General features: G+C 48.9%; 1 protein-coding gene across 3 annotated transcripts in view; it reads left to right on the top strand.

The window, feature by feature from the left end:
* The window catches only part of MTR (5-methyltetrahydrofolate-homocysteine methyltransferase), a 286789-nt gene that overhangs the window by 253063 nt on the left and 13843 nt on the right, over nucleotides 1–19883 (top strand). For all 3 annotated transcript variants that reach the window (XM_067711001.1, XM_067711000.1, XM_067711002.1), the window contains 2 exons: nucleotides 16703–16801; nucleotides 18110–18185. In XM_067711001.1, coding sequence (XP_067567102.1) covers nucleotides 16703–16801; nucleotides 18110–18185 — 175 coding nt within the window. The remainder of the gene's footprint in view (nucleotides 1–16702; nucleotides 16802–18109; nucleotides 18186–19883) is intronic.

Here is a 19883-nt window from a genome sequence, read left to right as displayed (position 1 = left end):
GCTGCTGTGAAGGGGCAACAGAGCTCGCTGAGGTCAGAGCTGCTGTGAAGGGGCAACTGAGAGCGCTTAGAATTAGAGCTGCTGTGAAGAAGCAAACAGAGCGCTGAGAGATAGAGGTGCTGTGGAGGGGAAACAGAGAGCGCTGAGATTCAGTCAGGGCGGCTCTGAAGGGCAACAGAGAGCGCTGATAGTTAGAGCTGCATTAAAGGGGCAACAAAGAGTGCTGTGAGTTAGAGCTGCTGTGAAGGGGCAACAGAGCCCGCTGAGGTTCAGAGCTGCTGTGAAGGGGCAACTGAGAGCGCTTAGAATTAGAGCTGCTCTCAAGTAGCAAACAGAGCGGTGAGAGTTAGAGTTCATGTGAAGGGGCAATAGAGAGCGCTGAGAGTTAAAGCTGCCTTGGGGAAACAGAGAGCACTGAGATTTAGTCAGAGCTGCTCTGAAGGGCAACAGAGAGCGGTGAGAGTTAGAGCTGCGTTAAAGTGGGAACAGAGAGTGCTGTGAGTTACAGAGCTGCATTGAAGGGGCAACTGAGAGCGCTTAGAGTTAGAGCTGCTGTGAAGGGGAAACAGAGAGAGCTCTGAGAGTTAGAGCTGCGTTGAAGGGGCAACACGGTGTGCTGCGAGATAGAGCTGGTGTGAAGGGGCAACAGAGAGCGCTGAGATTTAGTCAGAGCTACAATGAAGGGTCAACAGAGCGCTGAGAGTTATAGCTGCTCTGAATGGGCAACAGTGAGCGCTGAGTTACAGCTGTGTTGATGGGCAACCCAGAGCGTTGAGAGTGAGGGCTGCTGTGAAGCGGAAACAGAGTGGTGAGAGTTAGAGCTGCTGTGAAAGGGAAACAGAGTGGTGAGAGTTCCAGCTGTTGTGAAGGGGCAACACAGAGCGCTGAGAGTTAGAGCTGCTGGGAAGGGGCAACACAGAGCGCTGAGATTTAGTCAGAGCTGCTCTGAAGAGGCAACAGCGAGCGCTGAGCGTTAGAGCTGCGTTGTAGGGGCAAGAGAGAGCGATGAGGTTTACAGCTGCTGTGAAGGGGCAACTGAGAGCGCTTAGAATTAGAGCTACTCTCAAGTAGCAAACAGAGCGGTTAGAGTTAGAGATCCTGTGAAGGGGCAATAGAGAGCGCTGAGATTTAGTCAGTGCTACTCTGAAGGGCAACAGAGCGCGCTGAGAGTTAGAGCTGCTGTGAAGGGGCAACAGAGAGCCTAGAGATTTAGTCAGAGCTCCTCTGAAGGGGCAACAGAGCGCTCTGAGAGTTAGAGCTGCTGTGAAGGGGCCACAGAAAGCGCTGAGATTTAGTCAGTGCTACTCTGAATGGCAACAGAGCGCACTGAGAGTTAGAGCTGCGTTGAAGGGGCAACAGAGCTCGCTGAGGTTTACAGCTGCTGTGAAGGGGCAACTGAGAGCGCTTAGAATTAGAGCTGCTCTCAAGTAGCAAACAGAGCGGTGAGAGTTAGAACTCCTGTGAAGGGGCAATAGAGAGCGCTGACAGTTAAAGCTGCCTTGGGGAAACAGAGAGCACTGAGATTTAGTCAGAGCTGCTCTGAAGGGCAACAGAGTGCTCTGAGAGTTAGAGCTGCTCTGAAGGGGCAATAAAGAGTGCTGAGAATTAGAACTGCATTGAAGTGGCAACACAGGGCGCTGAGAGTTAGAGCTGCTGTGAAGGGGCAACCGGGAGCGCTGAGAGTTAGTCAGACTGATCTGAAGGGTCAACAGAAAGCACGGAGAGTTAGTCAGAGCTGCTCTGAAGGGCAACAGAGCGCGCTGTGAGTTAGAGCTGCTGTGAAGCTCGGTGAGGTTTAGAGCTGCTGTGAAGGGGCAACTGAGAGGGCTTAGAATTAGAGCTGCTCTGAAGAAGCAAACAGCGCTGAGAGATTGAGCTGCTGTGGAGGGGAAACAGAGCGCTGAGATTTAGTCAGAGCTGCTCTGAAGGGCAACAGAGCGCTAAGAGAGCTTCTGTGAAGGGGCAACACAGAGCGCTGAGATTTAGTGAGAGCTGCACTGAAGGGGCAACAGCGAGCGCTGAGAGTTAGAGCTGCGTTGAAGGGGCAACACAGAGCGTTGAGAGTCAGGGCTGCTGTGAAGCGGAAACAGAATGGTGAGAGTTAGAGCTGTTGTGAAGGGGCAACACACAGCGCTGAGAGTTAGAGCTGCTGTGAAGGGGCAACAGAGCTCGCTGAGGTCAGAGCTGCTGTGAAGGGGCAACTGAGAGCGCTTAGAATTAGAGCTGCTGTGAAGGGGCAACGGAGAGCGCTGATTTATTGCTGTTGTGAAGGGGCAGTAAAGAGTGGTGAGCATTAGAGCTGCGTTGAAGGGGCAACACAGGGCGCTGAGAGTTAGAGCTGCTGTGAAGGGGCAACCGGGAGCGCTGAGAGTTAGTCAGACTGATCTGAAGGGTCAACAGAAAGCACGGAGAGTTAGTCAGAGCTGCTCTGAAGGGCAACAGAGCGCGCTGGGAGTTAGAGCTGCTGTGAAGCTCGGTGAGGTTTAGAGCTGCTGTGAAGGGGCAACTGAGAGGGCTTAGAATTAGAGCTGCTCTGAAGAAGCAAACAGCGCTGAGAGATTGAGCTGCTGTGGAGGGGAAACAGAGAGCGCTGAGATTTAGTCAGAGCTGCTCTGAAGGGCAACAGAGAGCGCTGAGAGAGCTTCTGTGAAGGGGCAACACAGAGCGCTGAGATTTAGTGAGAGCTGCACTGAAGGGGCAACAGCGAGCGCTGAGAGTTAGAGCTGCGTTGAAGGGGCAACACAGAGCGTTGAGAGTCAGGGCTGCTGTGAAGTGGAAACAGAATGGTGAGAGTTAGAGCTGTTGTGAAGGGGCAACACACAGCGCTGAGAGTGAGAGCTGCTGTGAAGGGGCAACAGAGCTCGCTGAGGTCAGAGCTGCTGTGAAGGGGCAACTGAGAGCGCTTAGAATTAGAGCTGCTCCGAAGAAGCAAACAGCGCTGAGAGAGAGAGGTGCTGTGGAGGGGAAACAGAGAGCGCTGAGATTCAGTCCGAGCTTCTCTGAAGGGGCAACAGAGCGCTCTGAGAGTTAGAGCTGCTGTGAAGGGGCAACTGAGAGCACTTAGAGTTAAAGCCGCTGTGAAGGGGCAACAGAGAGCGTAGAGAGTCAGGGCTGCTGTGAAGCGGAAACAGAGATTGGTGAGAGTTAGAGCTGCTGTGAAGGGGAAACAGAGAGTGGTGAGAGTTACAGCTGTTGTGAAGGGGCAACACACAGCGCTGAGATTTAGAGCTGCTGTGAAGGGGCAACACAGAGCGCTGAGATTTAGGCGGAGCTCCTCTGAAGGGGCAACAGAGCGCTCTGAGAGTTAGAGCTGCTGTGAAGGGGCCACAGAAAGCGCTGAGATTTAGTGCTACTCTGAAGGGCAACAGAGCGCGCTGAGAGTTACAGCTGCTGTGAAGGGGCAACAGAGCGTGCTGAGAGAGCTTCTGTGAAGGGGCAACACAGCGCGCTGAGATTTAGTCAGAGCTGCACTGAAGGGGCAACAGCGAGCGCTGAGAGTTAGAGCTGCGTTGAAGGGGCAACACAGAGCGTTGAGAGTCAGGGCTGCTGTGAAGCGGAAACAGAATGGTGAGAGTTAGAGCTGTTGTGAAGGGGCAACACACAGCGCTGAGAGTTAGAGCTGCTGTGAAGGGGCAACAGAGCTCGCTGAGGTCAGAGCTGCTGTGAAGGGGCAACTGAGAGCGCTTAGAATTAGAGCTGCTGTGAAGAAGCAAACAGAGCGCTGAGAGATAGAGGTGCTGTGGAGGGGAAACAGAGAGCGCTGAGATTCAGTCAGGGCGGCTCTGAAGGGCAACAGAGAGCGCTGATAGTTAGAGCTGCATTAAAGGGGCAACAAAGAGTGCTGTGAGTTAGAGCTGCTGTGAAGGGGCAACAGAGCCCGCTGAGGTTCAGAGCTGCTGTGAAGGGGCAACTGAGAGCGCTTAGAATTAGAGCTGCTCTCAAGTAGCAAACAGAGCGGTGAGAGTTAGAGTTCATGTGAAGGGGCAATAGAGAGCGCTGAGAGTTAAAGCTGCCTTGGGGAAACAGAGAGCACTGAGATTTAGTCAGAGCTGCTCTGAAGGGCAACAGAGAGCGGTGAGAGTTAGTGCTGCGTGAAAGTGGGAACAGAGAGTGCTGTGAGTTATAGAGCTGCATTGAAGGGGCAACTGAGAGCGCTTAGAGTTAGAGCTGCTGTGAAGGGGAAACAGAGAGAGCTCTGAGAGTGAAAGCTGCGTTGAAGGGGCAACACGGTGTGCTGCGAGATAGAGCTGGTGTGAAGGGGCAACAGAGAGCGCTGAGATTTAGTCAGAGCTACAATGAAGGGTCAACAGAGCGCTGAGAGTTATAGCTGCTATGAATGGGCAACAGTGAGCGCTGAGTTACAGCTGTGTTGATGGGCAATCCAGAGCGTTGAGAGTGAGGGCTGCTGTGAAGCAGAAACAGAGTGGTGAGAGTTAGAGCTGCTGTGAAAGGGAAACAGAGTGGTGAGAGTTCCAGCTGTTGTGAAGGGGCAACACACAGCGCTGAGATTTAGAGCTGCTGTGTAGGGGCTACACAGAGCGCTGAGAAAGCTTCTGTGAAGGAGAATCACAGAGCGCTGAGATTTAGTCAGAGCTGCACTGAAGGGGCAACCCAGAGTGCTGTGCGTTAGGGCTGCATTGAAGGGGCAAATGAGAGCTCTTAGAGTTAGAGCTGCTGTTAAAGGGCAACAGAGATCCGTAAGAGTTACAGCTGCGTTGAAGAGGCAACACAGAGCGCTGTGAGTTAGAGCTGCATTGAAGGGGCAACTGAGAGAGCTCAGCGTTAGAGCTGCTGTGAAGGGGCAACACAGAGCACTGGAAGTTAGAGCTGCTGAGAAGGGGCAACTGAGTGCACTTAGAGTTACAGCTACTGTGAAGTGGCAACACAGAGCGCTTGAGAGTCAGTCAGTGCTCCTGTGAAGGGGCTCATAGATCGCTGAGAATTAGAGCTGTGTTGAAGGGGCAACACACAGCGCTGAGAGATAGAGCTGGTGTGAAGGGGACACAGAGAGCGCTGAGATTTAGTCAGAGCTGCTATGAAGGGGCAACAGAGCGCTGAGAGTTATAGCTGCTATGAATGGGCAACAGAGAGCGCTGAGATTTAGTCAGAGCTCCTCTGAAGGGGCAACAGAGCGCTCTGAGAGTTAGAGCTGCTGTGAAGCTCGGTGAGGTTTAGAGCTGCTGTGAAGGGGCAACTGAGAGGGCTTAGAATTAGAGCTGCTCTCAAGTAGCAAACAGAGCGGTGAGAGAACTCCTGTGAAGGGGCAATAGAGAGCGCTGAGAGTTAAAGCTGCCTTGGGGAAACAGAGAGCACTGAGATTTAGTCAGAGCTGCTCTGAAGGGCAACAGAGAGCGGTGAGAGTTAGAGCTGCGTTAAAGTGGGAACAGAGAGTGCTGTGAGTTACAGAGCTGCATTGAAGGGGCAACTGAGAGCGCTTAGAGTTAGAGCTGCTGTGAAGGGGAAACAGAGAGAGCTCTGAGAGTTAGAGCTGCGTTGAAGGGGCAACACGGTGTGCTGCGAGATAGAGCTGGTGTGAAGGGGCAACAGAGAGCGCTGAGATTTAGTCAGAGCTACAATGAAGGGTCAACAGAGCGCTGAGAGTTATAGCTGCTCTGAATGGGCAACAGTGAGCGCTGAGTTACAGCTGTGTTGATGGGCAACCCAGAGCGTTGAGAGTGAGGGCTGCTGTGAAGCGGAAACAGAGTGGTGAGAGTTAGAGCTGCTGTGAAAGGGAAACAGAGTGGTGAGAGTTCCAGCTGTTGTGAAGGGGCAACACAGAGCGCTGAGAGTTAGAGCTGCTGGGAAGGGGCAACACAGAGCGCTGAGATTTAGTCAGAGCTGCTCTGAAGAGGCAACAGCGAGCGCTGAGCGTTAGAGCTGCGTTGTAGGGGCAAGAGAGAGCGATGAGGTTTACAGCTGCTGTGAAGGGGCAACTGAGAGCGCTTACAATTAGAGCTGCTCTCAAGTAGCAGACAGAGCGGTTAGAGTTAGAGATCCTGTGAAGGGGCAATAGAGAGCGCTGAGATTTAGTCAGTGCTACTCTGAAGGGCAACAGAGCGCGCTGAGAGTTAGAGCTGCTGTGAAGGGGCAACAGAGAGCCTAGAGATTTAGTCAGAGCTCCTCTGAAGGGGCAACAGAGCGCTCTGAGAGTTAGAGCTGCTGTGAAGGGGCCACAGAAAGCGCTGAGATTTAGTCAGTGCTACTCTGAATGGCAACAGAGCGCACTGAGAGTTAGAGCTGCGTTGAAGGGGCAACAGAGCTCGCTGAGGTTTACAGCTGCTGTGAAGGGGCAACTGAGAGCGCTTAGAATTAGAGCTGCTCTCAAGTAGCAAACAGAGCGGTGAGAGTTAGAACTCCTGTGAAGGGGCAATAGAGAGCGCTGAGAGTTAAAGCTGCCTTGGGGAAACAGAGAGCACTGAGATTTAGTCAGAGCTGCTCTGAAGGGCAACAGAGTGCTCTGAGAGTTAGAGCTGCTCTGAAGGGGCAATAAAGAGTGCTGAGAATTAGAACTGCATTGAAGTGGCAACACAGGGCGCTGAGAGTTAGAGCTGCTGTGAAGGGGCAACCGGGAGCGCTGAGAGTTAGTCAGACTGATCTGAAGGGTCAACAGAAAGCACGGAGAGTTAGTCAGAGCTGCTCTGAAGGGCAACAGAGCGCGCTGTGAGTTAGAGCTGCTGTGAAGCTCGGTGAGGTTTAGAGCTGCTGTGAAGGGGCAACTGAGAGGGCTTAGAATTAGAGCTGCTCTGAAGAAGCAAACAGCGCTGAGAGATTGAGCTGCTGTGGAGGGGAAACAGAGCGCTGAGATTTAGTCAGAGCTGCTCTGAAGGGCAACAGAGCGCTAAGAGAGCTTCTGTGAAGGGGCAACACAGAGCGCTGAGATTTAGTGAGAGCTGCACTGAAGGGGCAACAGAGCGCTCTGAGAGTTAGAGCTGCTGTGAAGGGGCCACAGAAAGCGCTGAGATTTAGTGCTACTCTGAAGGGCAACAGAGCGCGCTGAGAGTTACAGCTGCTGTGAAGGGGCAACAGAGCGTGCTGAGAGAGTTTCTGTGAAGGGGCAACACAGCGCGCTGAGATTTAGTGAGAGCTGCACTGAAGGGGCAACAGCGAGCGCTGAGAGTTAGAGCTGCGTTGAAGGGGCAACACAGAGCGTTGAGAGTCAGGGCTGCTGTGAAGCGGAAACAGAATGGTGAGAGTTAGAGCTGTTGTGAAGGGGCAACACACAGCGCTGAGAGTTAGAGCTGCTGTGAAGGGGCAACAGAGCTCGCTGAGGTCAGAGCTGCTGTGAAGGGGCAACTGAGAGCGCTTAGAATTAGAGCTGCTGTGAAGAAGCAAACAGAGCGCTGAGAGATAGAGGTGCTGTGGAGGGGAAACAGAGAGCGCTGAGATTCAGTCAGGGCGGCTCTGAAGGGCAACAGAGAGCGCTGATAGTTAGAGCTGCATTAAAGGGGCAACAAAGAGTGCTGTGAGTTAGAGCTGCTGTGAAGGGGCAACAGAGCCCGCTGAGGTTCAGAGCTGCTGTGAAGGGGCAACTGAGAGCGCTTAGAATTAGAGCTGCTCTCAAGTAGCAAACAGAGCGGTGAGAGTTAGAGTTCATGTGAAGGGGCAATAGAGAGCGCTGAGAGTTAAAGCTGCCTTGGGGAAACAGAGAGCACTGAGATTTAGTCAGAGCTGCTCTGAAGGGCAACAGAGAGCGGTGAGAGTTAGAGCTGCGTTAAAGTGGGAACAGAGAGTGCTGTGAGTTACAGAGCTGCATTGAAGGGGCAACTGAGAGCGCTTAGAGTTAGAGCTGCTGTGAAGGGGAAACAGAGAGAGCTCTGAGAGTTAGAGCTGCGTTGAAGGGGCAACACGGTGTGCTGCGAGATAGAGCTGGTGTGAAGGGGCAACAGAGAGCGCTGAGATTTAGTCAGAGCTACAATGAAGGGTCAACAGAGCGCTGAGAGTTATAGCTGCTCTGAATGGGCAACAGTGAGCGCTGAGTTACAGCTGTGTTGATGGGCAACCCAGAGCGTTGAGAGTGAGGGCTGCTGTGAAGCGGAAACAGAGTGGTGAGAGTTAGAGCTGCTGTGAAAGGGAAACAGAGTGGTGAGAGTTCCAGCTGTTGTGAAGGGGCAACACAGAGCGCTGAGAGTTAGAGCTGCTGGGAAGGGGCAACACAGAGCGCTGAGATTTAGTCAGAGCTGCTCTGAAGAGGCAACAGCGAGCGCTGAGCGTTAGAGCTGCGTTGTAGGGGCAAGAGAGAGCGATGAGGTTTACAGCTGCTGTGAAGGGGCAACTGAGAGCGCTTAGAATTAGAGCTGCTCTCAAGTAGCAAACAGAGCGGTTAGAGTTAGAGATCCTGTGAAGGGGCAATAGAGAGCGCTGAGATTTAGTCAGTGCTACTCTGAAGGGCAACAGAGCGCTAAGAGAGCTTCTGTGAAGGGGCAACTGAGAGGGCTTAGAATTAGAGCTGCTCTGAAGAAGCAAACAGCGCTGAGAGATTGAGCTGCTGTGGAGGGGAAACAGAGCGCTGAGATTTAGTCAGAGCTGCTCTGAAGGGCAACAGAGCGCTAAGAGAGCTTCTGTGAAGGGGCAACACAGAGCGCTGAGATTTAGTGAGAGCTGCACTGAAGGGGCAACAGCGAGCGCTGAGAGTTAGAGCTGCGTTGAAGGGGCAACACAGAGCGTTGAGAGTCAGGGCTGCTGTGAAGCGGAAACAGAATGGTGAGAGTTAGAGCTGTTGTGAAGGGGCAACACACAGCGCTGAGAGTTAGAGCTGCTGTGAAGGGGCAACAGAGCTCGCTGAGGTCAGAGCTGCTGTGAAGGGGCAACTGAGAGCGCTTAGAATTAGAGCTGCTGTGAAGGGGCAACGGAGAGCGCTGATTTATTGCTGTTGTGAAGGGGCAGTAAAGAGTGGTGAGCATTAGAGCTGCGTTGAAGGGGCAACACAGGGCGCTGAGAGTTAGAGCTGCTGTGAAGGGGCAACCGGGAGCGCTGAGAGTTAGTCAGACTGATCTGAAGGGTCAACAGAAAGCACGGAGAGTTAGTCAGAGCTGCTCTGAAGGGCAACAGAGCGCGCTGGGAGTTAGAGCTGCTGTGAAGCTCGGTGAGGTTTAGAGCTGCTGTGAAGGGGCAACTGAGAGGGCTTAGAATTAGAGGTGCTCTGAAGAAGCAAACAGCGCTGAGAGATTGAGCTGCTGTGGAGGGGAAACAGAGAGCGCTGAGATTTAGTCAGAGCTGCTCTGAAGGGCAACAGAGAGCGCTGAGAGAGCTTCTGTGAAGGGGCAACACAGAGCGCTGAGATTTAGTGAGAGCTGCACTGAAGGGGCAACAGCGAGCGCTGAGAGTTAGAGCTGCGTTGAAGGGGCAACACAGAGCGTTGAGAGTCAGGGCTGCTGTGAAGTGGAAACAGAATGGTGAGAGTTAGAGCTGTTGTGAAGGGGCAACACACAGCGCTGAGAGTGAGAGCTGCTGTGAAGGGGCAACAGAGCTCGCTGAGGTCAGAGCTGCTGTGAAGGGGCAACTGAGAGCGCTTAGAATTAGAGCTGCTGTGAAGAAGCAAACAGAGCGCTGAGAGATAGAGGTGCTGTGGAGGGGAAACAGAGAGCGCTGAGATTCAGTCAGGGCGGCTCTGAAGGGCAACAGAGAGCGCTGATAGTTAGAGCTGCATTAAAGGGGCAACAAAGAGCGCTGTGAGTTAGAGCTGCTGTGAAGGGGCAACAGAGCCCGCTGAGGTTCAGAGCTGCTGTGAAGGGGCAACTGAGAGCGCTTAGAATTAGAGCTGCTCTCAAGTAGCAAACAGAGCGGTGAGAGTTAGAGTTCATGTGAAGGGGCAATAGAGAGCGCTGAGAGTTAAAGCTGCCTTGGGGAAACAGAGAGCACTGAGATTTAGTCAGAGCTGCTCTGAAGGGCAACAGAGAGCGGTGAGAGTTAGTGCTGCGTGAAAGTGGGAACAGAGAGTGCTGTGAGTTATAGAGCTGCATTGAAGGGGCAACTGAGAGCGCTTAGAGTTAGAGCTGCTGTGAAGGGGAAACAGAGAGAGCTCTGAGAGTGAGAGCTGCGTTGAAGGGGCAACACGGTGTGCTGCGAGATAGAGCTGGTGTGAAGGGGCAACAGAGAGCGCTGAGATTTAGTCAGAGCTGCTCTGAAGGGCAACAGAGCGCTAAGAGAGCTTCTGTGAAGGGGCAACACAGAGCGCTGAGATTTAGTCAGAGCTGCACTGAAGGGGCAACAGCGAGCGCTGAGAGTTAGAGCTGCGTTGAAGGGGCAACAGAGCCCGCTGAGGTTCAGAGCTGCTGTGAAGGGGCAACTGAGAGCGCTTAGAATTAGAGCTGCTCTCAATTAGCAAACGGAGCGGTGAGAGTTAGAGCTCCTGTGAAGGGGCAATAGAGAGAGCTGAGAGTTAAAGCTGCCTTGGGGAAACAGAGAGCACTGAGATTTAGTCAGAGCTGCTCTGAAGGGCAACAGAGAGCGGTGAGAGTTAGAGCTGCGTTAACGTGGGAACATAGAGTGCTGTGAGTTATAGAGCTGCATTGAAGGGGCAACTGAGAGCGCTTAGAGTTAGAGCTGCTGGGAAGGGGAAACAGAGAGAGCTCTGAGAGTGAGAGCTGCGTTGAAGGGGCAACACGGTGTGCTGCGAGATAGAGCTGGTGTGAAGGGGCAACAGAGAGCGCTGAGATTTAGTCAGAGCTACAATGAAGGGTCAAGAGAGCGCTGAGAGTTATAGCTGCTATGAATGGGCAACAGTGAGTGCTGAGTTACAGCTGTGTTGATGGGCAACCCAGAGCGTTGAGAGTGAGGGCTGCTGTGAAGCAGAAACAGAGTGGTGAGAGTTAGAGCTGCTGTGAAAGGGAAACAGAGTGGTGAGAGTTCCAGCTGTTGTGAAGGGGCAACACATAGCGCTGAGAGTTAGAGCTGCTGTGAAGGGGCAACTGAGAGCGCTTAGAAGTAGAGCTGCTGTGAAGAAGCAAACAGAGCGCTGAGAGATAGAGCTGCTGTGGAGGGGAAACAGAGAGCGCTGAGATTCAGTCAGAGCTGCTCTGAAGGGCAACAGAGAGCGCTGATAGTTAGAGCTGCATTAAAGGGGCAACAAAGAGTGCTGTGAGTTAGAGCTGCTGTGAAGGGGCAACAGAGCTCGCTGAGGTTCATAGCTGCTGTGAAGGGGCAACTGAGAGCGCTTAGAATTAGAGCTGCTCTGAAGAAGCAAACAGCGCTGAGAGATAGAGGTGGTGTGGAGGGGAAACAGAGAGCGCTGAGATTCAGTCAGAGCTACCCTGAAGGGGCAACAAGGCCCTCTGAGAGTTAGAGCTGCTGTGAAGGGGCAGTTGAGAGCACTTAGAGTTAAAGCCGCTGTGAAGGGGCAACAGAGAGCGTAGAGAGTCAGGGCTGCTGTGAAGCGGAAACAGAGATTGGTGAGAGTTAGAGCTGCTGTGAAGGGGAAACAGAGAGTGGTGAGAGTTAGAGCTGCTGTGAAAGGGAAACAGAGTGGTGAGAGTTCCAGCTGTTGTGAAGGGGCAACACACAGCGCTGAGATTTAGAGCTGCTGTGTAGGGGCTACACAGAGCGCTGAGATTTAGTCAGAGCTGCCCCTAGGTTCTTCATGACCTTTTTTTTTTCTTAGATTCCACATATATGTGTTAGCATATGGTATTTGTTTTTCTCCTTCGACTTTTACTTCACTCTGTATGACAGACTCTGGGTACATCCACCTCACTACAAATAACTCAATTTCGTTTCTTTTTATGAGTAATATTCCATTGTATATATGTGCCACATTTTTTTTATCCATTCATCTCTTTTTTGTTTTGTTTTGTTTTTTGCGGTACGCGGGCCTCTCACTGTGTGGCCTGTCCCGTTGCGGAGCACAGGCTCCAGACGCGCAGGCTCAGCGGCCATGGCTCATGGGCCCAGCCGCTCCGCGGCATGTGGGATCTTCCCGGACCGGGGCACGAACCTGTGTCCCCTGCATCGGCAGGCGGACTCTCAACGACTGCGCCACCAGGAAAGCCCCCTCATTGTAGTTTTGATTTGCATTTCTCTAATGATTAATGATGTTGAGCATTCTTTCATGTGTGTGTTGGCAATCTGTATATCTTCTTTGGAGAAATGTCTATTTAGGTCTTCTGCCCATTTTTGGATTGAGTTGTTTGTTTTTTTTTATATTGAGCTGCATGAGCTGCTTATAAATTTTAAAGATTAATCCTTTGTCAGTTGCTTCATTTGCAAATATTTTCTCCCATTCTGAGGGTTGTCTTTTTGTCTTGTTTGTGGTTTCCTTTGCTATGCAAAAGATTTGAAGTTTCATTAGGTCTCATTTGTTTATTTTTGTTTTTATTTCCATTTCTCTAGGAAGTGGGTCAAAAAGGATCTTGTTGTGATTTATGTCAGAGTGTTCTTCCTATGTTTTCCTCTAAGAGTTTGATAGTGTCTGGCCTTACATGAAAGTCTTTAATCCATTTTGAGTTTATTTTTGTGTATGGTGTTAGGGAGTGTTCTAATTTCATACTTTTACATGTACCTGTCCAGTTTTCCCAGCACCACTTATTGAAGAGGCTATCTTTCCTCCACTGTACATTCCTGCCTCCTTTATCAAAGATAAGGTGACCATATGTGCGTGAGTTTATCTCTGGGCTTTCTATCCTGTTCCATTGATGTATATTTCTGTTTTTGTGCCAGTACCATACTGTCTTGATTACTGTAGCTTTGTAGTATAGTCTGAAGTCAGGGAGCCTGATTCTCTTTTGCATTATTGAATATAGGACATTGAATACAGTTCTCTGTGCTATACAGTAGGACTCTGTTGTCTATCTGTTCTCTATATAAAAGCTTACATCTTCTAACCCCCTCCCCCTTGGCAAACACCAGTCTGTTCTGTATGTCCCTGATTCTGTTTTTGTTTCATAGATAAGTTCATTTGTGTCCTATTTTAGATTCCACATATAGGTGATATCGTATGGAATTTGTCTTTTTCTTTCTGATTTACTTCACTCAGTATGAAAATCTCTTGGTCCATCCATATTTCTGCAAATGGCATTATTTTGTTCTTTTTTATGGCTGAGTAGTAAGGAATGTAGAATTTTTTTTAATGACCCATTTCCAGGTAGAAAAACGTTTAATCTGGAATGGGCCAGTTGACCCTACCCAAGGGCAGAAAAGCATTCACAGATATATGTTGAAAACACAGGATTTGGTAAATATAATAAAGAACTTACCTAAGTGGTTTTTCCTGCTTTTCTCCATCAGTGAAGCCTAACATCGTCTCTTCTTATGTGTTTCATTATTTTCACTGAATAATGGGATATAATAGGTTGTGGGAATCTGAGTGACCATGTGGTGCAGTGGTTTCCAAGTTTGTTTTAGCCACAGAAACCTTGTTTGCAAGTGATGTCTCCGCTGAAAACTCAGTAGTATACAAAGGAGAGCAGCCCCTTCCACCCCTCATCCCATTCCTGGTTCTCATTGGAAGAGCGCAATTTAAGCACCATTAATCTAGTCCAACCTTCACATTTGCAGGCGAGGGGCCTGGTGACTTGTGACACTACCAGGCACTGTCACGCAGCCTGGACCAGGGAGACACATTTCCTGAGCCATTTTCCAAAGGAATTCTTTCAGATCTTTGAATTTACTTATATGAAAATTATACAATAATCAGTAACATTATTAAATATTTATAGTGTACCCAGCACTGTGCTAAGTGCTTCACATGGATTTTTTATTTTATCCTCATGAGGTAGACACTTTCATTATCCCCATTTTAGAGGTGAGGAAACAGGAACGAAGAGATTAGTAACTCTTGAGGCCACACATCCCTGAAGCAACAGGTGTGGATTTGAATGCAGGTGCTCTTACTCTGTGAGGCATTAGTTAAACTTGTTTCCATTAATATCTAATGTCCCCTTTATTAAGAAGGATAAAATTAAATCGGGCTGGAGTCATAAAATTGCAGTTATTTAAATTGCCATTGCAGTTATTTAAAGTGCAAATAAACTACATTTCTACAACTCAATTTAAAAATAATTTTTTGGATCTTATATTTGGCTAGTGTTTCGTAAAGAGGTTATGTCAGGTCCATGGTTGAGTAACCAGTGAGCCTCTCTTTAAGGCTTATTCCTGTTTTCAAATGCTAATGAATGACTGTGAACATTTCCTGTTTGGAGACCAGGCCGTTGGTCCCGTTTGCATGCACAGTGGTAACACTGACCCCACAGGTCGGGGAAGACTTTAGCTGGGAATGACTTGGTCCCTTGATTCTCTTCCGAGGACACTCCTCCACCGTCTGGAAGAGCTAAAGCCCCGTGGACCCAGCTGGAAGCCAGCAGAGGATGAGGCGTGGGTGTCTGTGCCTTTTACCGTTCGGTCCAGCCAGGCAGTCGACAGTAGTTGGCTCTTCTCATATACAAAGAAACAGCCACCTTTTGAAATTACTCAGACATAAGTCTGATGGCAAATCATTTGGGTAATTGCCAGTGACACATTTCGGGAGTCAGTGGTACAGTGTGTTTAGGTTGATTTGTTTAGATTGATTGATGGTTCAGAGTCCTTTGATCTCACTGCAGTGATCATGACGCAGGTTTACACTCTAGCTACTGTGTCATGTATTTATTTGAAAGGTTCCAAAATGTGGCAATTACGTACATAATAGTTGGAGATTTAGACCGGATGATGATGTCTCCTTACTTTCTTTCCTTTTTTTAAAAAAAATAAAAAACAAGGTGTGAATATTCAGTCCTCTTTAAATTAGAAAATAAATTTTCAACATATTCCCAACGTAAATTGTGCTGCAATTTGCCGTGAGAAAGAAAAAAGAAAAAAAAGGAAAAGTTCTACTATGTCTGATGGTTGGCAAGAAAACACAGGATGGACTCTGGTTTTGTGATGGAAGGACCACATAGATTAGCCCATATAATTGGCCATGAGCTTGTTTCCATTGAGCAAGTCAGCCTGGGCAGGGAGGGGCCTGTCACCGCAGCTCTGGCAGCAGGAGCTCCACGGGGGGTGTGGAAGGGACCAGCCAACAGCAGCAACCCCTTCCATTTACCCAGTAGTTCCTGTATTGGATGCTGTCAAGTTCTGGAAATCGGGGAGTTACTTTCTCAGAGTTTAAATTCTAGCAGAACGCAACAGTGTTTTAAAACAGTGATTGCATGTACTTTGGGGGAGCTCAGGAGTAGACATCCTTTCTTGTTTTCATGAGCTCTGCTGGATTTCCTAAATGAGGACTCCATTGAGGTGAGGTTCACGTAAGACTGGGAATTACTCTAATATGCATACCCTTTGGGAGCCTGTTTTTAGGCTTATCACAATGGCCTTTACTGATTATATTTCTTAATAAAGTGATTTGGTTTTATACTAACTTACAGGTGATTGGATTTTTATTAGAGATACTCAGACAATTCACACAGAATTATAGACATTTAAAGCTGATGGGCACTTTAGCCATCACCCAGCCGAACTTCCTCCATTTCAGATAATGGTATTGAACTTCCCTGCCTTTTTGTGTGTTAGAAAATCCTGCTGGAGGATGCAGGGTTGGGGCAGTGCTGTGATTTTGGAACTGATGTGAACAGCAGCAGCCATTTCCTCTTCCTTCGTGATTTTATTTTGAGCTTTGGTGGCAGCTGTTCTACCTATTTGATAATCATAGTCATAAATACTATTTAGCTGATTCTAGTTTTACAGTTTACCGAGTAGCCTCACTTTTCTCAGATGATCAGTTTCCTTTCTTATTTTAGCACAAGCTCATGGTTGACTGTGAAGATCAGCCTCATTCCATCAGCAAACATTTTGTGAGGATGCACCTTCTACGTGCTGGGCCCCACGTTAGAAGCCAGGGGCACGAAGGTGGTTAAGGTGCAATCCTACCCTCACAGGGCCTGTCCTCTAGTCAGGGAGGTAGATGCCTAGGCAGATGCTGGAAGCCTGTGGTAAATGCAGTGATGGAGAGATGAACAGAGTATCTTTGAAACCCTGAAGAGGGGGTACCTAACCAGTGTGTTTTGGGGCCCCAAGACCACCCCCAGTTTCAGTGATTTGCTAGGACTCACAGAACTCAGAAACACTGTTATACTCACAATCACGGTTTATAACCATGAAAGGATACAGATTAAAATTGAGTGGAATCTAGAGAAGGCCAGGCACCAGCATCCAGGTGTCTCTCCCCTCGGAGTCATACGGACAGAGCTTAATTCTTCCACTAATGATGTGTGACAGCATGTACAGAGTGTTGCCGACCAGGGACGCTCGCCTGAGCCCTAGTGTCTTGGGCTTTTATTGGAAGCCAGTCACATAGGCAGGGCATACTCACCTGTCTGAGTACCTTAGGGGGTTCTCAGGCTTCAACCCCTCCAGAGGTTAGATAGCACGTAAGCCAAGTTCCCCCATAATTCACATCATTAGCATAAACTTTCTGGGATGGCCTGAGGCCCCAGGTAGACAAAGACATTCTTTATCAGGCAGGATATTCTGAGGGCTTAGAGTTTATCTCCCAGGAGCGGTCAAAGTCCAGTCTCTTCTTTGTAACGTGCAACATTGGAGCATCCCAGGCCTGCTGAGTTAACCCTTTACTGTAAAGCCAGGCAGGCATTAGCACAACTGGTGAAGGGAGAGGAAATGATGTTAGTATGGGAAGGCTTCCTGAAGGAGGTGACCCTAGGACTGACCAGTATTACTCATGTTTTATCTTCTTTCGCTGCTCTATGGTTATTGAACTTTGATCTTGCATTTTCAGTGTTCTCAACTGTTAGATGAGAATCTAAAAGATGAGTACTTTGAGGAGATCATGGAAGAATATGAAGATATTAGACAAGACCATTATGAGTCTCTCAAGGTAAGTGACAAAAACAGGTCCCCGCTTGTTTGGGTAATAAAACGATCCTACAGTTTTTTGTTTTTTGTTTTTTTTGGCCGCGTCAGGTCTTAGTTGCGGCACGCAGGATCTTCATTGCGGCACGCGGGCTTCTCTAGTTGTGGCCCATGGCTCCAGGGTGCACGGGCTTGGTAGTCGCGGTGCGCGGGCTCTCTAGTTGTGGCGCACGGGCTTAGTTGCCCCACAGCATATGGGATCTTAGTTTCCTGACCAGGGATTTAACCTGCATCCCTTGCATTGGAAGGCGGATTCTTAACCACTGGACCACCAGGGAAGTCCGATCCTACAGTTTTTAATGTGAATTTGCTGTTTGGAGGAGGGGAAGGTTTGGGATCATTTTTGGGAAGTCCTACTTTCTAGTTCACATCAGCGTTCTTCAGTGTTCCCAGTAATTTTGGGTTATATTAAGGTTAATTTTATTTATTCCTCCAAACATGTACTGAGTAAGAAGTAGGTGTTGGGTGCTGTGCTGGCTGCCACTTATGAGAATGAATAAAACATGAGCTCATAGGCAGCAGGGAGATGGGGACTGAGTGTACTGGGGTGGCGCCCACAGATCCTTATGCTTGAGGAAATAATGGAAGAGAATGAAGACATTAGACAGGACCAGTGTCAGTCTCTCTGCCTGATCGCCCGAAGCTCTCTGTGCAGAATAATGTTTCAAGAACTGGCCCTCTGTAGACTAGCTTCAGGAGATGCATGGAGACTAGGCATGATGACTCCTTAGAGGTCGTTGGGATATTTCTTCCTGGTTATCTGCTTGCTGGGCCTTGTGTATGGGGAGGCGGGGGGTGTATTTCAGGGGTGGCCAGGTAAGTGAAATGGGATAACAGACAGCGAGACGGGAACAAGTTTCTGAGGCGTCAGCTGGACCAGGGCACTGTGGTTGGCCTTCCCCTTCCTTAGTTTGCCTACGTTTGGCTGTTTCTTGGTTCTGCCTTCTGGGCCTCAGGGCAGTCGGTGGCCACCAGTTAATCCCAGCCTCAGGTGAAGTACAGGCAGGAGGCCTCACGGTGAAGGCTGCAGGTCCGCCTTGCATTTACGTATCCATACGTAACGGGTGCTCATTGCATCTTTACTCTCTATTGTTCTGGTGCTGATGTGAAGCCATATTGGATGAAAAAGGAAGAGCTTTCTAGGATATGAATTTTCGTGAATAAAAGCATATTTTTTCTTGCAAAACTTATTTACTAGCTTCCTTGGGCATGCTTTCATAGTAGCAGCTGAAACGCTGAGTCTCTGACTGAATAACTTTTCCTTTTTTCATAGGAAAGAAGATACTTAACTTTAAGGCAAGCTAGAGAAAGCGGTTTCCATATTGACTGGCTGTCAGAGCCTCCCCCAGGTCTGTATGGCTATTGGTTAGAGAAAAGTGCATGTGATAACTGTGCTTGAAGAGATGTTTGCATTTACTGAGCAGCAGAATCAAACAGGCAGCTAAAAACTCTTAATTATGTTCAGTGATGATCAAAAATAAAAGTCTACAGGTGCCATTTATGGAGAACTAAACACTGTCCTGAGATTGACCTGCAGCGGCTCTGAGTCCTTGACACAGGAAGTGCTATTATCCCCACTTTTACTTGAAGAAACTGAGTCTCGGGTAATAACTTGGGAGGTTACTAGCATTCTATCTCTGATCTGTCTTCTAAACCCATACTCTTGCCTCTGTGCTTTGTTTGAGTGGGCCTCCTTCAGGTTGAAGCCAGTACTAGAGACCTGCCTGGGTGGTGCTGTCACTACCTTGGCCTAGGTCCCAGGCGGGCCCAAGTGCAGATGTGGAATGTCTGAAATTGCAAATGCCTGTGCATTGAACAGACCTTAAAACATAGCAGTGAAGCAGGCTCTCCTATTTTTGTTCACTCTCATTCTCTCTTGGATGCTTCCCTCTTTTGATTTCTTTCATTTGGTTTCTTGCCCTTCTGATTTCTAGCCACTTTTCTTGCCTTGCATAGGTGTTCATGAAGGAATAAAATGTGTAAGACGTTTTGACAGGTTCAAAGAGGCATGTGATACAAATGCAAAATCGAGACAGGGTGAACAGGGGTTATATTAATTGAATCTGTATTTCCAAGGTAACATCTCAAATCCACTTTCATTGCTCACGACCCCCGTGTTCTGCACACACTCAGCAGAGTGGATTAAATTGGAAACGTAGATGAGCTGGGTTCTAGATTCAGTCCTGCTGAGTTCAGTGCGGTTTAGTGAGAAGAAGGCAGATGGGGACCTGGGAGGCTTGGGTTCTGATCCCAAGTGACCTTGAGCATATTGCTTCCATGTTTGACAGTTTCTAATATGTAAAAAAGAAGTTACTTTATGGAAATGTGAGGATAAAATAAGACATGTAAACCTTAGAAAAAATATAAATCACTATATAGTCCAAACTATTATTTTCTCTTTTCCTTTCAGTATGAAATTGGAAAAATATCACAAGGGGGAGCCCATTTTAGCCAGGCCAAGCGTCCAAAATACATGTCAGTGGCAATAGTCCACTGAAGGCCTGCAGCACCAGGTGGCAGTGGTGACACTTTTCAAGTGGCTGTTTAAGCCCCATGTAGGGCCCCTAAGGACAACCCAGCCTTAGCGTAGTTGCAAGAAGTCAATAAAGAGAGAAGGAAAGGTTTCTTCTCTCTAGGTCTTTGGTGGTAAAACCTCAAACACATCTCCAACTCTGGCCAACAAGCTCATTCAAGAATAACACCCTTGAGTGACCCGGAAGCAGAGCGTTTCCCTGACTTTCCAGGCAGGGTGGCACTTCAGTCAGGAGAATAGCTGTAATTTCTTTTTCATTACCAAACAAACCAGCATAATGGAATATTTACAAAGCAAGGATTGTCCTGTATAATAAAAAGATGACCAGGAACACATGGGGGAAAGCTACCATGAACTATGTCAAAAGGTAGAGATTTCCAGGCAAAATTAAGAAGCTGCACATACTTTTCTTTTCCTGTACTTTCACCTCTCACTGTTACTGTCTAACGAGGGAAAAACACTCTTGAGACTTCCGTGTTATCCCTGAGCACCTGAGCGTGGTGCTTTAAGTTCT

Source organism: Pseudorca crassidens, chromosome 16 (genome assembly GCF_039906515.1).
Source record: "Pseudorca crassidens isolate mPseCra1 chromosome 16, mPseCra1.hap1, whole genome shotgun sequence".
Taxonomy (NCBI): domain Eukaryota; kingdom Metazoa; phylum Chordata; class Mammalia; order Artiodactyla; family Delphinidae; genus Pseudorca; species Pseudorca crassidens.
The sequence above is the reverse complement of the archived record's forward strand: the minus strand, read 5'-3'. Positions and strand labels throughout refer to the sequence as shown.